General features: G+C 41.9%; 1 protein-coding gene across 3 annotated transcripts in view; it reads left to right on the top strand.

The window, feature by feature from the left end:
• Positions 1 to 13,915, top strand: part of SSUH2 (ssu-2 homolog) — a 33,239-nt gene extending 19,324 nt beyond the window's left edge. For all 3 annotated transcript variants that reach the window (XM_048859051.2, XM_048859052.2, XM_048859054.2), the window contains 4 exons: positions 2,546 to 2,641; positions 4,478 to 4,583; positions 5,638 to 5,745; positions 12,844 to 13,915. In XM_048859051.2, coding sequence (XP_048715008.2) covers positions 2,546 to 2,641; positions 4,478 to 4,583; positions 5,638 to 5,745; positions 12,844 to 12,990 — 457 coding nt within the window. In that variant the 3' untranslated portion in view covers positions 12,991 to 13,915. The remainder of the gene's footprint in view (positions 1 to 2,545; positions 2,642 to 4,477; positions 4,584 to 5,637; positions 5,746 to 12,843) is intronic.
• Positions 13,916 to 14,318: the final 403 nt, after the last annotated feature.

Genomic DNA, 14,318 nt, shown 5'->3' with positions numbered 1-14,318 from the left:
TTCGAGGTTTTTAAGGCCTGGCTTGACAAAGCCCTGGCTGGGATGATTTAGTTGGGGTTGGACTAGATGACCTCCTGAGGTCTCTTCCAACCCATATCTTCTATGATTCTATGATCCTTAGCTGGGATAATTTTCACCAGCTGAGGAACTGGCTCAGGATATTTTTGGCCATGGTTGAGGCACATTAGAGGGGCAATGTCAGGAATCTTATGAAAGGCTCTATTCAGCACAGTAATCTACATGACCAGTTTCCCTGAAGTCAGTAGATTCCACCTGCGCTCTTCAGTGTAGGGCTGGTGCCTAAATGACTTCATTCTCCAAGCTTTACAGTCTTCTATGTCACCAGGATGAAGATCTCTTTAAAAATATTAATTTGTTAGAAAACCCTTTTTTCCTCCCCAGAATTTTAAACTGATAATTTATGACAATATGCTTATACCTATATAATACCGCCAACCTCAAATGTTCAGAGATCAGGAGTCACACCCCAAAAATCATGGAGCAGACTTAAAAATCATGATTTTTTTTTAAAATAATACATTTGGCATTCTGTTTGTTCATTTTCTGGTTTTTGAGCCTTTAGTCTGCAACCAGAGAAAGTTACTTTAAAAGAACAAAACAAACCAGAAAGAAGAAACCTAAGATTCTCATACCTGGAAGACATGGAGACACCAAATACCGTGAGATTTCTGGTAAAGTCATTAGAGTTGGCCCCTACAGCTTTTTCCAGACACAGTATGAATGTTTAAAACAAGGAAGAGAGAATGGACCCAAGCAACTCTAATAGCCTTGTGGCACTGATCCAAAAGTCAACTGAAGCTATTGGAAAGAGTCTCATTGTCTTCAGTGGGCTTTGCTTCAGGGCTTACATTTCTACAGAGCACTGTTTGGGTTTAAGAGTGTTTAGAGCTAATGCAGCTTGGAGAATTATTGCTCTATTGCCTTTCTAAATACCAAACTTAACACGTTTAAAAATGATCTTTAAGTGACATACCAAAAAAGCCCCTGTGCTAAACTGTTTTGCTTATTTGGCTCCATTAGGTTTAAAAGAACAGAGATGGTATTGTGGCACCTTAGAGACTAACACATTTATTTGAGTATAAGCTTTCATGAGGTACAGCTCACTTCAGTTGTAGCTCACGAAAGCTTATGTTCAAATAAATTTGTTAGTCTCTAAGGTGCCACAAGTTCTCCTGTTCTTTTTGCGGATACAGACTAACACGGCTGCTACTCTGAGAGATGGTATTGTGGATAATCATGGCAATAATTAGAAAGCATGAATCCACTGAGGCTAACGAAGGCTTGAAGAGCTTCAATTAATCAGTTATTAACTGCTGCTAATCTGAGTTGTGTTGAGGCAATCAAAATGTACCATGCATGAGCATATGCCTCCTGCATCTGTTAGAGGCAGAGATATCAGTGTCTGGAAAGGGACACTCAGCCTTCTACAATTGTTTAGGGAAACTGTTATTATCCTTAATTAGATGCACAAATAATTTCTTTGACTAATTCCACATTTACAAACAAAGTCTTTGTGGTGGTATTAGTCATTCAGTTTATACAATAAATGCAAATCCCTTGCATCACAGAGAAATGAAAGAAGTATACTCACTGCATATAATTTTGTTAACCTCTTTACTGCCTTACAGAGATGGGCTCAAAAAAGAAACAAACCTGTCATAAATATAAAGGGAAGGGTAAACACCTTTAAATCCCTCCTGGGCAGAGGAAAACCCCTTTCATCTGTAAAGGGTTAAGAAGCTAAGATAACCTCGCTGGCACCTGACCAAAATGACCAATGAGGAGACAAGATACTTTTAAAGCTGGAGGTGGGGGAAAAACAAAGGGTCCTCTCTGTCTGTGGGATGTTTTTATGGGGACCAGAGCAGGAATGCAGGTCAGAACTCCTGTAAAGAGTTAGTCAGCAATCTAATTAGATATGTGTTAGGTTCTGTTTTGTTTAAATGGCTGATAAAATAAGTTGTGCTGAATGGGATGTGTATTCCTGTTTTTGTGTCTTTTTTGTAACTTAAGGTTTTTCCTAGAGACAGTCTCTGTTTTGAATCTGATTACCCTGTAAGGTATTTACCATCCTGATCTTACAGAGATGATTCTTTTACTTTAATTAAAATGATCTTTTAAGAACCTGATTGTTTTTTCATTGTTCTTAAGAGCCAAGGGTTTGGGTCTGTGTTCACCTATGCAAATTGGTGAGGATTTTTATCAAGCCTTCCCCAGGAAAGGAGGTGTAGTGCTTGGGGAGGGAATATTTTTTGAGGGGAGACATTTCCAAGAGGGCACTTCCCCTGTTCTTTGTGTAACACTTTAGTGGTGGCAGCTTTTAAACTAAGCTTGGTAAGAATAAGCTTAGGGGGTCTTTCATGCAGGTTCCCACATCTGTACCCTAGAGTTCAGAGTGCGGAAGGAACCTTGACAAAACCAAACAACATTGAAAACATTGTAGGGCCTGAGTCTCCAGATTTCTCAAATGTTTAACTTGAACCATTTAACTGCTATTGAAACAAACCTTTATTTTTGCCTTTAGAAGGTGCAGCACCTGTTCTGGGCGGGGCAACAAAACCTGTACGACATGCCAGGGAGAGAAAAAGCTCTTACATTTCATACAGCTGATAATAACCTGGTAAGTAGGGTGGGTAGAATGTTGTAGTTATTATATGTAGTACAGCAACACCTTGAGGTTCCAGCCAAGATTGGGGCCCCATTATGCAAGATAGGTAATAAGAGCTAGATGCAGATAAAAAGATTTATTTATTTATTACCATTCTATAGATAGGGAACTGAGGTGCACAGGCCCAGCTCCAACTCTCATTGAAGTCAGTGGGAGTCTTTCCATTGATTTTTGTGGGAGATGGATTGGGTCCAGAGAGATAAGTGACTTACCCAAGGTCAGAAAGGAAGTCTGTGGCAGAGTCAGAAATGGAACTCTGGAGTTGAACCAAAAGACCAGCTTTCTTGCCTGTAATCAGATGCATCTCACAGTTGGAAGCATCTCTTTTGTGCAGAGAGTGAAATGAATGATCGAGTCTGAGTTAATGGTAGGTTGGCAGCCAGAGCAGAATGGATGACATTAGCACTCTGCTATTAACACTTGTTGTTTGAGTGGTTCAGTGCCCGTCATGACATCTGAGTCTAGCAGCTGAATCCCACTTACCAGGGTTTATGCTACAGTAAAAGGCTGGTTCCCTCTGTTGTGGCTTCAGCATTAACGCTTTTAATTTGGTAGCTTTGGAGCCAGAGGTAACAGAAGGGTCTAACATCGTCTCAGGTTGTGAGCTTTTGTTCCACTTTAAAAGTCACACATTGCCTGTTGACCCACATCCCAAAATACTTTCTAATGGATGCCCAAGCGCCACCGGTTTAAGAACTTTGCTTCTCAAAAATTCACGTCTGTTCATCCTTTAAATCGGGAATTGCCACCAAGTGGTGCTGATAGTTTTTATGAAATGCACACCAGACTGCTAAAGAAAAGGACAGTGACCCTGAGCTGGGAAGCTTTGTTTTCTAATCACTAAATCCTCAACACATGAAGTCCTTCAGGCAATGGAATGATCTAATAAGGTATGTTACAATATTGTATACACATGAGATATAGGTATGCCTACTCTTGGAGCTGGGGATATGATTCCCAGCTCACGCAGACATACTTGTGCTAGCTCTTGCTGAGCTAGTGAGCTAAAAATAATAGTGTAGCCTGGGGTCTCATGAGCAACAGCGAGTGGCAGCTTGGGCTAGCTGTGCCCATGTATGTACCCGGGGGGTTCAGGCGGGTTTGCACTTGGCACGGCTAGCCGGCTGCTCGCTGTTGCCTATGCTACCCAGCCACACTACTATTCTTAATGTGATAGTTTGATGAGAGCTAGCAAAAGTATGTCTCTGCAAGCTGGGAATCTCACCCCTAGCTCCACGTGTAAAGAGATCCAGATACAGTGGTGGGGAAACCCGTGGCTCACGGGCTGCACACGGCCTGTCAGGTTAATCCACTGGTGGGCCGCGAGACAGTCTGTTTACATTGACCGTCCGCAGGCATGGCCGCCTGCAGGTTGCCCACCACTGATCTACAGTATATCCAATAGCATTGTGTAACTTCTTTTGAAGTCTTTCTTATTTAGTAACCAAGCCTTTATCTTGTAAGCCATAGCGCAAAATAATTAATTATAATAGAAACCATGGCTTCTGATGGAGGATATACAGCTGAACCTGCAATAGTAAAATAATAGGTTTATAAGTCCTCTTGAAAACTGTAAGGTAGCCTGTTAACCATGAAGTTCTAGTTTCAGGATCTTTTAATGCAAGAGTCATCCATGCCATAAAAGCATTTGAGGTTGTTAAGAAATGAGGTTGTTGCAGAAAAGCAAAAAAGTTGCCAAGAGGGAATATTGTCCTCAAATCGGGAAGCGTTAGAGCCTTACTCAAGCGTTTAGAAATAGTTTAGTGTATGATGCTTTTTCTCTCCCAGGAAGAACAAAGTGTTTGAATTTGTTTCTGAGCACCAGCTGAACTTTCCAGGAGAGCTGCTCAGTAAAGTCAATGGAGAGAATGTATTTAAAGATGAAAATATTCTGGTGAGTAAATCTTAGGGCTGGAGGAAATTAGTGATTGTTCTTACCTCACACCCATTTCTGGACTTTCTTCCACTTTACCACAAGTCAGCTTTAGTGCAGGGTGGACTTGAGTTAAAATAACTACCAGCTCCGCAAACCACTAACCAACTGTAAATTAGCTGAATTCTTTATATTATTTATTTGTATTGTGTCAGCCATCCCCCAGGGCTCCATTGTGCTAGGCACAGTTCAAACACGTAACTGAGCAGAGTCCCTGCCCCAGAATACTTACGGTTTAACTAAGCCTGTCATGTCAGTAGTAAAGATCCTGCAATCAGAATTTAGTTCAGGGGTGTGTGAGGCAGAATAGAATCCAGTTCACTATCCCAGAGCTGTATTGCTCTGAAGTCTTAAGCATACATCACTCACAGGTGTCTAGGAAACAGTTATGTTCATGACCTAGATAGATTTTTTTTTTTAAATGTGTCTCTCCAAAGCTCAAGGGACATGAACAAATCATTCTGGAAAAGAATCCATTCAGATTTTCATTTGGCTGATTGACCAGGACAGTGATCCTTCCCAATGCACAGAAGCAGTACTTCTTCCATAAATCATCAACACACACTGAGAAAGCCATGGTGAGAGAACGAGGCTTTGCAACAAGCCTTCAAAATTCAGAAGACTGGTGGGATTCTGTTGGAACAAGACAAGTGAATTCCATAATGGAAATCCTTTCTATGGAATTACCACCTTGGCACTGGAATCTGGGGCTTCTCAATTAGAGAACATCAGCTGATCTCAGCTGCTGTGGTACTGCATGAGAAGAGTGTTAGCTTCTAAGTCGGAAGATGCCATCTTTACACAGTCAGTTTTCCAGCCACAATTACATTTTGAGGTCTGTAATGTTATGGTAAAATGGATATAAATCTGTATCCACAATTTCACTATTTAAGGACATTCAATAGGTTTTCATTGTGCTGTAGCTGGCTCCTTGCATGGGTTGACAGGATGGCAAACCAGATAGTTTGTGCCACGCAGGTTGGGTTTTTATTCCCTTTTTTTTTCTTAATTTCAGGTGTATCCCATCATTGATTTCCCTATACCACAGATCTCCCTAGCTTCACAGAGAGCCATCATGGAGCATAATGCAGCATTCACCACATCATCACGCATTCTACAGCAGGTAAGCAGGGAAGCCAGATAGTAGGACCAAGGGTAGAAGGTGTGGAGATCTGATTCTTACTCATGCAAGGCAAGGTTGTGGAATTTAGTGGCTGACCCAACATGCCCTGACAGCAATGGGAGTCAAAGGATCAGGTTCTTAGCCAGTAGCCCATATTGTAGGTCACACTTACAAGATTGGAGTCTGTATCCTGAAATGCAGAGACCGAAAAGGACTTAGGGTAATGGTACATAACCAGTTGAACATAAGTTCCCAGTGTGATGCTGTAACTAAGAGGGAAAATGTGATCCTTGGATGTACAAGCTGGGGACAATCAAGCAGGTAGGTGGTATTACCTCTTTACTTGGCATTAGCCAGCCCATTACCAGAATACACTGTCAAATTCTGGTGTCACACTTCAAAAAGGAAGCTAAAAAATTGAAAAGGGTTCAGAAAAGTGCTACAAGAATGATCTGAGATCTGGAAAACATGCCTTACAGTGAGGGACTTAAGAAGCTCAATTTATTTAGTTTCTCCAAGAGAAGATTAAGAAGTGACTTGAGCATGGTCTACAAGTATCCACCCGGCAAAGAGATTTCTGACAGTAGATGGCTCTTTAATCCAGCAGAAAAAGGCACAATGAGATCCAGTGGCTGGAAGAGAAGCTGGACAAATTTAGACAAGAAATAAGGTATGCATCTTTAATAATTAGAAAAATTAACCAATGGAACAATTTACCTAGGGATGAATTCTCCAACACTCCAAGTCTTTAAATCAAGACTGGATCTCTTTCTAAAAGATATGCTATAGCCAAACAAGTTATGGGTTTGATGCAGGAATTGCTGGGTGAGGGTTTATCACCTGTTATGCAGAAAGTCAGATTAGATGATCATGATGGTCCTTGCTAGCCCTAAAATACATTAATTTATTGTCGGGTGGCAGGAAGCTAGGCTACTCCAAGGGGGGCCTGAGATATTATCCCTCTCCGGCACCTAGGGGAAGGGACACACTGCACCATCTCATTGCTTCACTCTTCATGGCCAACTAGCTCTGCAGGCCAGTGTCTGCATGTAGGGATGGGAGGGTGGGGAGAGAGGAAAGACAGAGCAGGTGGTGCCAAGTCTCTGCCCTATTTGGAGCAATTTAAATCCCTGGGACTATGCAGGGGGAGATGGCCCTGTACTTCCCTGAGAGCAGGGGCGGCACAATTGCCCTTGGCCTCTGAGTCGATGATGAGGGAAGGCTCTTTGTGTCCCTCCCCAACTCAGAGTCAGAAACCGGCGCAATCTAGTCCTAAAGCATCAAAAGTTGGGCAGCCAAAACCACTGGTCACTCCTGATAATTTTGGATTGTTTTTATTTCATTAGATTTATTCATGCAATTGATTAAAACCAGTGATGTTGGGGGAGGATGTTAGATTTTAATTACTAGGTTAGTCATTTAAGAGCAATATTATTTTTGAGCAGATGTAAAGCCTGATATCTTTAAAAATCAGAATTAAATCCCAGGGGAAATAATGGCACTTTTCTCTAAAGACAAGAGAAACTTCTTTCCCCCTTTCCAAACAAAGTCACTGCCAATAAATTCTTTATTCTCCCGGGTTAATATCCTAGCAGCTAATTTTGCATAACCATTATGTTCCATCAAGTCACATCTATTGCCTTCATTAGGTTGCAAATGCTAAATTATAGCTGGTACATACTGCCTTTTCCCTCGGGAAAGAGAAAAATGCCACCTTAAAAAAGAAAAGTAAATTAAGGGACCAAAATAAGCTAACAGGGAAATGGTTTGATTTTCCATATGGTCTGTCAATCTAAAATCAGCTCTTTGGCAAGCTCTGCTTTCCAAATTAATTCCAGGTAATAATTCTCACTATCAAAAGCAGTTTGTTCACTAGGTTGGGACACACCATCCAAATGCCTCCTCTAGTTGCCTGGGAAAGCAGGTGTCGAGAAGCTCTTCCAGTGCCAAATCTCCCAGACCATGTGTTGTTTACTTAGGTCTGAGCTGCGTCCTGCCAGACCGTTCCTCACTACTTAATTCTTTGCACCCTCCACTTGCTCTTGGCTAAAGTTCTACCACTTAATAATCAGCATCTTTTGGAAGAAAAGAGGAGAAACACCTCTTACTGCATATTTGCTTGGCTGCTGGCATTCCAGCTTTTTATGAAGTCGGCCATATGATGGAGGTAAATATTGTGCCCATAAACGTTCCATAGGCTCAGCGTGACTACAGTCTGGCAGCTTTCGCTTGCTTCATTTAGTTGTGTTTAGAACACTGACCTTCTGTGTACTTGTAACACCTCAGGGTGGGCAACTGAGGATCATTACATAATGAGAGCAGGAGATTATTACTTAATCTACCACAGCTACTGCATTTCTCCTCTGCCTTTTTAGTTTATACTAAACGAGATCCCAGCTGCATTAGCTTTGCTTCAGCACTGGATGGCAGTGTCTCTTCATAATAAATGCTACCAGTGGACCTGTACACCTTTGCAAGGCTGAATGGGACTAAAGAAAGAGAATTATGTAGACAAATGGTTTGACTGAATGCTTGCTTTCAAAACACTACAGAACAGCGAACAGTCATTTAACCTAGGTGTTAGCTTCCTGTGCAGACCTTTTTCTGGCATGGTCCCTCATCGAAATATTTGCACTTGATTAGTTATTTCTAGCTGTTGAAACACATTTGCTAAAATGTCCCCCAAACAGGATTTTGTTCCAGGTAACTCTCTAATTGGCACGTGTGATTTATCTTCAGCTTTCTGCACAGAGACTCAAAATGTTTTACATGGTGTGAGTGGGTTGGGATTACTATACCCATTTCACAGATGTGCAAACTGATGCACAGAATTGTTAAGTGAACTGTCCAAGGCCATGCAGCTAGTTGGGATGAGTCAGCAGGGGCTAGCATGGCAAATCTGCTTATGGTGATTCTTTGTCTGCTCTTTCACTCCTACTGGAGTATGAGGGAGTGATAGGGCCATCAGAAGATGCAACTGGGCAGAGTGTGGGACAGAGTCAGGGTGTCTTTGGCCCTGGAAAGAGTGTGGCATTGAAGGCATTGGGGTGCAACAAGGAACCCATTAGTGACAGAGTCTTAGCAGCTGAAGTATCTACAGTGCTTATCTCAGCTGTGGTACAACGGGTGTCCTACCAGGCGCTGCGTCGGATGAGGTTTGGTACCATGACGCCCCAGAGACTCTCCGAAAGACAGTCACACAGTTACTGACTGAGCCATGAATAGAATCCAGGAGTCCCAGGTCCCTGTTCTAGCCACTGGACCACACTGTCTCCTAAACCTCTTCCTCTCTTTGCGACAACTCATCCTTAGACCCATATTTCTATATGCTCCAAAGACAATTGATGGGCTAGTCTTTACCTTTCTCAATGCTGCTTCTTCACTGACATGCTACCCTCCCAGGAAGATGCTGATCCTTGAAGAGGAACACCAAGCATTTGCTGTCATTGTCTTTGAACTACTGTGGAAATGTTTTGTGAGGCCAGCATTTGGAGGGGACACAATCAATCTGCATTGGTGACACTTTCTGCCATAGAAGGCACCAGACTCCTAGAAGATGGTTTGTTTCTGATTCACAATCTTCTTGAGTTCCAGCAGAAGTGAAATGTACCCAAACATATTCTTGAGGCCCTGTACAGGGTACAGGAATTTTGCAAGTTTCCTAAGAATTCTTCCATTAGGGGAAGAGAGTGGCATGGAATTTATGGCAGTTCTCTCTTTCTGCCCCCAGTCCCTGTGTGCTTCTTCATGCTACAAGGGGCTATCCACAGGCCAGTACACCAAGAATCCACCCTCCAAAAAAATGCAAAGAGGGAAAGGTGGGTGGATTAATGCTAACAAGGTCAGCATTAAACTTCACAAGAACTCTGCTGGGTTGCACTGTGGTAAGTATGATGCTGGGTTGTATGTAGGGTTGGGAAATAGAATACCGTGTATGCAGCATGTCCCTTGTTTGCATCCTCCCCATCCACATAACTGGAAGCCCGGAGAGCCCTTGTGTCTTTTGGGTAAGAGAAAAAGAGAACAGTGCTATTGAGACATGCTTCCTCCTTCTAAACCATGAGGGTACGGAGCCTGTAAACACCTCTGACTTAGTCTATATAGCCCAGACAAGAGAAAGGAAGTATTATCTCCATGTCAGGGAACTGAGGCACAGATTCCGTGACTTACTAAGGTCACAAAGGAAGGCTGTGGCAGAGCCAGGATGTGAAGCCAAATCCCCTGAGTCCCTTAGCCCAGCACCTTAACTCAGAAGGATGATCTTGTGGCTATCTTGGGTACTTATATAGGCCTCATCTCCATAGTGTCTGAACACCTCACAATCTTTAATGGGTTTATCGTTGTAACATCCCTGTAGGGCAGTGGTATTATCCTCATTGTACAGATGGGGAAACTGAGGCACAGGGAGACTCAGTTACTTGCCCAAGGTCACACAGGAAGTCTGTAGCAGAGCACAGAATTTAACCCAAGTCTCCTGAGTTCCAGGCTAATGCACTAGCCATTAGCCCATCCTGCTTCTTTCTTTTATAAAAATATATGAGAAAAGAAAATCTGCCACTAAGGGCAGGATGGTGAGATAAATATTGTATAATATGTAGAAGGATGTCCTTCTCTGAATATAAAGGGGTCACTGTGAGCTTCCCATATAAAAAGACACCTATTGAATTAGTTTTATTAATAAACGGTCAGTCACTACAGAAAAAGATTACCAAAGAAGTGTGTGTTCATATGCCACTCAGGTATCATAGGCATAAACTTTAAGTGTACATAGTGCAAGTTCACTATAGTAAAATTGAATCTACATAATGGAGGATAAGGAAGAAACAAGTCTAAAAGCTCCATTAAATGTTGGGTTGGAAGAATAACAGGAATAATCCTTATTCCCTTTGTAAAAAATGTCTCTAGCTCCCTGGGCATCTGCAAAACTTCATATAGTACTGGTATTTTTGGCTGAGAAAAGAAACAGATGAAATAGGAACCAGTTGGAAATGGATTACAGACAAACTAAATCAAACAGAGAACTATAACCAGATAGTGTGTAAACTGTATATAAGTGAAAAGCAGGTAGATTACAATATGGTCTCTTTTTTACACAAGTTTACTGTGTATTTTGAAACCACCCATCTAATTTTCTTTACGCTGTAGGAGCACTGTAAGTTAGAGAGAGCCTGAGCAACAATTTTTGGGAAGGTTCAGATTTAGAGCCAAGATTCAGGGGATCCTGGGTTGGCGATCTTGATTTGGCACATTATTGAAAGAGCCATGGATCCAAACTTTTCCAGGGTTTGATTCTCATTAGAAAGGGTCAAGACCTATTGAACCCTAAAGCCTCTCCTCCCTGCAAGGGGAAAACCTATTCCAATAAGAGACATGCCACATAGTAAAACATTTCAGTTTATTTTAGCCAAAAGGCTGATCTTCTCCCTCATTCAGAATAGGCACTATCTAGGACAACTGTGTAGTAATGGCTGATTCTTTAGTGTTTTCTGTAGAATATTTTATAGAAAGAACAAGGGTAGGTAGACTAAAAGTGAAGGTTTAAAAAGTTTAGCTGCTTTCTTCACATTGCCAAGGTAGACATGCTCCTAACAATCTTTATTTGGGAGCAGGGGGATGGGGCTACATGGAATGGAGGCTGAAAAGAATCTGCAACTGTAATTTAATGGACCAAATTATGCCTTTAAGGATGGCCTTCTCTAGGCAATCTCATTGTCTAAAAGCTTGTAATCTGTGGCTTTTACCGTGCTGCTGCTTGTCTATATACTTCACTTTAAAAAAAGTCTTAGTACTCTTCCCACATGGAAAGTTCCGCAGACATTTTTCTGGGAGACCTGAGGAGAGACTGTCTCAGGATATTCACACTGTGGGCTGGAGATTAGACTTCTGTACTCTTTTACCCTAATCTTCCCCTCCACACAAAAGCCAACCACTATCAACAACCCCCCACTCCCCCGAAACGAGGAAATGACTCACAGTAATTGTTTGTGCATCAGGCCTGTTAAAACATACTAGCCCCAACTCCTAGATAACCAAAAGAACCCATCAAAGCTTTTATATAGATAAACCCTTCACAGAAATTCAAACAGAGAGCCCTTCTCACCCAAAACTAAACTAACTATACTTTTTTAGACTACAGGCCTTGCTACTATCCTCCCCCTCAGCCTTCCTGATTATTGACCTGAGGGATCCCTTTATAAATGAAGGTTAATAAGGAACTCACACCTGGGCCCTGGTTGACCAATGAAGAGTTCTAATTAGCTCTGTCAGTATCCTTCAGGGCGTGGGACCCAGTTTAGGCATTAACTCCCTGATTGCTGGCTTTGATGCAGACCTAGTTTCTGAAGCAAAAAACATGTCTTTAATTTCCTTTCATCTGAAACTTTCCTGGAAGCTAAGGATTTATCTATCTACAAGTACTCAAATAGTTTTGTAACAAGGTCATGATTGACATGCTTATCTGCCCTGGTTACAGCAAGCACAGATGACTTGTACCCTCGTGGCTTTTAACCAGAAAACCGTATGTCCACTGTTTACACATCTACTCATACAAAGCTGCTGTACTATGTAGCTATCCCATAGTGCCTTGCAGGGACAGAGAGGGAAAATTGTATCGACGGGAGATGTACCAACAATATATGAGGCAATGTTTTCTGGGGTGTGTTACCACACACAGAGCTGTGACAATACAGGACTGGCTAACCTGTTTACACAGTGAAAGGGTCACATTTACACAGCAAAATAACACTGTCATGACACGGTTACAGGAAGACAACTACATGCTGGCCTGGCCTAGGCACACAGTTAGCTCCCAGGATTACTGAGTATTAACCGTGTCTTGTTTGTGAACAAGTCGAGCATGTCACAAAGTGGTTATAAACTCCCTGCCAATGTTCTAGTGTGCACAAGGCCGAAAGCTCCAAACACACAGGATAGTTTGTTGAAGAAGGGGGAGAGCATTTGACAACTGATTTGGTAGCTGAAGGCACCTCTCTCTATCAGATGTCAGGCGTTTCTTTCTTCCTCTCAAGATGTGGCAAAAGGTGAGGCATCAGCCTTACTTAATTAAGGCTTTTCATATGCTTTTTTTTCTTTTCTCAGCGCCAGACTATTGAGCTGATCCCCATCACAGAAGTTCATTATCTGTACGCAGGGAAGACGTACCTATACTATGTTTATGGATTAGAAAACAAGGTGTATGCACTGGACTACCCAGAGAGGTACTGCTGTGGCTGCACCATCATATGATGGCAGTGGAATGCTTCTAGAGTTCTTCAGTGTGAAACAAACAATGGCTGCATTTACAATGGCAATATTAAGACCTGTAACTTCCTGTGGATGCTCTGCCAGCGGGGTCAGCATCAGAGGAAGAAACAGCATGGCAGGACCTGGGTATTTTCATCACTGTGTCATCTGGCCCGGCTCACGGTACAGTTAGAAGACAGGGTGGTAATAACTCCTGAGTCCTGTGTACTCTGCAGCTTTATCTAGTGCTACCACAGAACTGCATGCACCTAAAATTTCCAGTGTAGACGAAGTAAATGAAAGAAGAAAACAAACCCCACCAAGAGAGAGAGAATAAGGAACACAATTCACATACACATCAATGCTATTAGCAGCTCAGAGCCTGATTCAGCCTCATTAGAGCCAATGGAAAGATCAGGCCTTCAGAAAAATATTTCCACCTGAGGATGTTTTGGATTTTTTGTTTATTGCTGTAATAATTCACCATTACAATGTTACATATTTTTAAGCCTTTTTTTACATTCAAGGTTATGCTACTTATGATTGATGCATTCTCGTCTCTCTTCTTTTATTTTCTTTGTTAGGATTTCCCTGAGCTACTACATATAACCCACAGTAACAGATAACATATTTCTATATTTATTAAATTTATTTTATTTTAAAATACCAACTAGAGTTTGCCTGATGTTATAATACTTGTATAGAAGGTATCAGATAAGAATAAATAGCATTTTCAGGCACCCTGTACGTTGTGTGCAATGTTCTTGGCAGTCAGAGAGGAGGTGAAGAACATCGGGCCTGTGGGCACATCAAAGTGGAATTGTTTATTTAATTGTATGTATTTTTACGGTGGAATTTTTAACTCTGTTCCCACTTAAATCAATGCTGAAACTCTCAGCCATTAAAGATTATTGCTCTTCCTGAGAAACCAGCACATGCTCCCACGAGTAGCAGAAAAACCACGTTACTCAAATCCTGATGCAATTCCTATAATCTTGTGAGGGGTCAATTTCACCACCTGTTTGTGCCAATGTTTAATTCCTCTCCCCATCCCTAACACCAGACTTTAGGGTTCAGGTTTTTTAGAATAAGGGGTGGGTGGGTGTCCAATACAGCTATGTGTCTATGGGAAGTTAAAAGTCCACTGGGAGCTGAGAGACAAAGATCAAGGAGTCCATCAAGCTGGGCTGGTGATGATCATGCTGAGGAAGATCATGGAGTCCTGGAAAAGCATGGAAGACTGTTCAGGACGGTCAGCATTTTTTTGAAAAGGATTCTGACAGCTTTGTGTATCCTGAATTTTCCAGCCTGGATTGGGATGAAGGTGGAAT

Source organism: Caretta caretta, chromosome 7, assembly GCF_965140235.1.
Source record: "Caretta caretta isolate rCarCar2 chromosome 7, rCarCar1.hap1, whole genome shotgun sequence".
In the NCBI taxonomy this organism is placed as follows: Eukaryota; Metazoa; Chordata; order Testudines; family Cheloniidae; genus Caretta; species Caretta caretta.
Note: the sequence above shows the minus strand (reverse complement) of the source record. Positions and strands in the feature narration are given on the sequence as shown.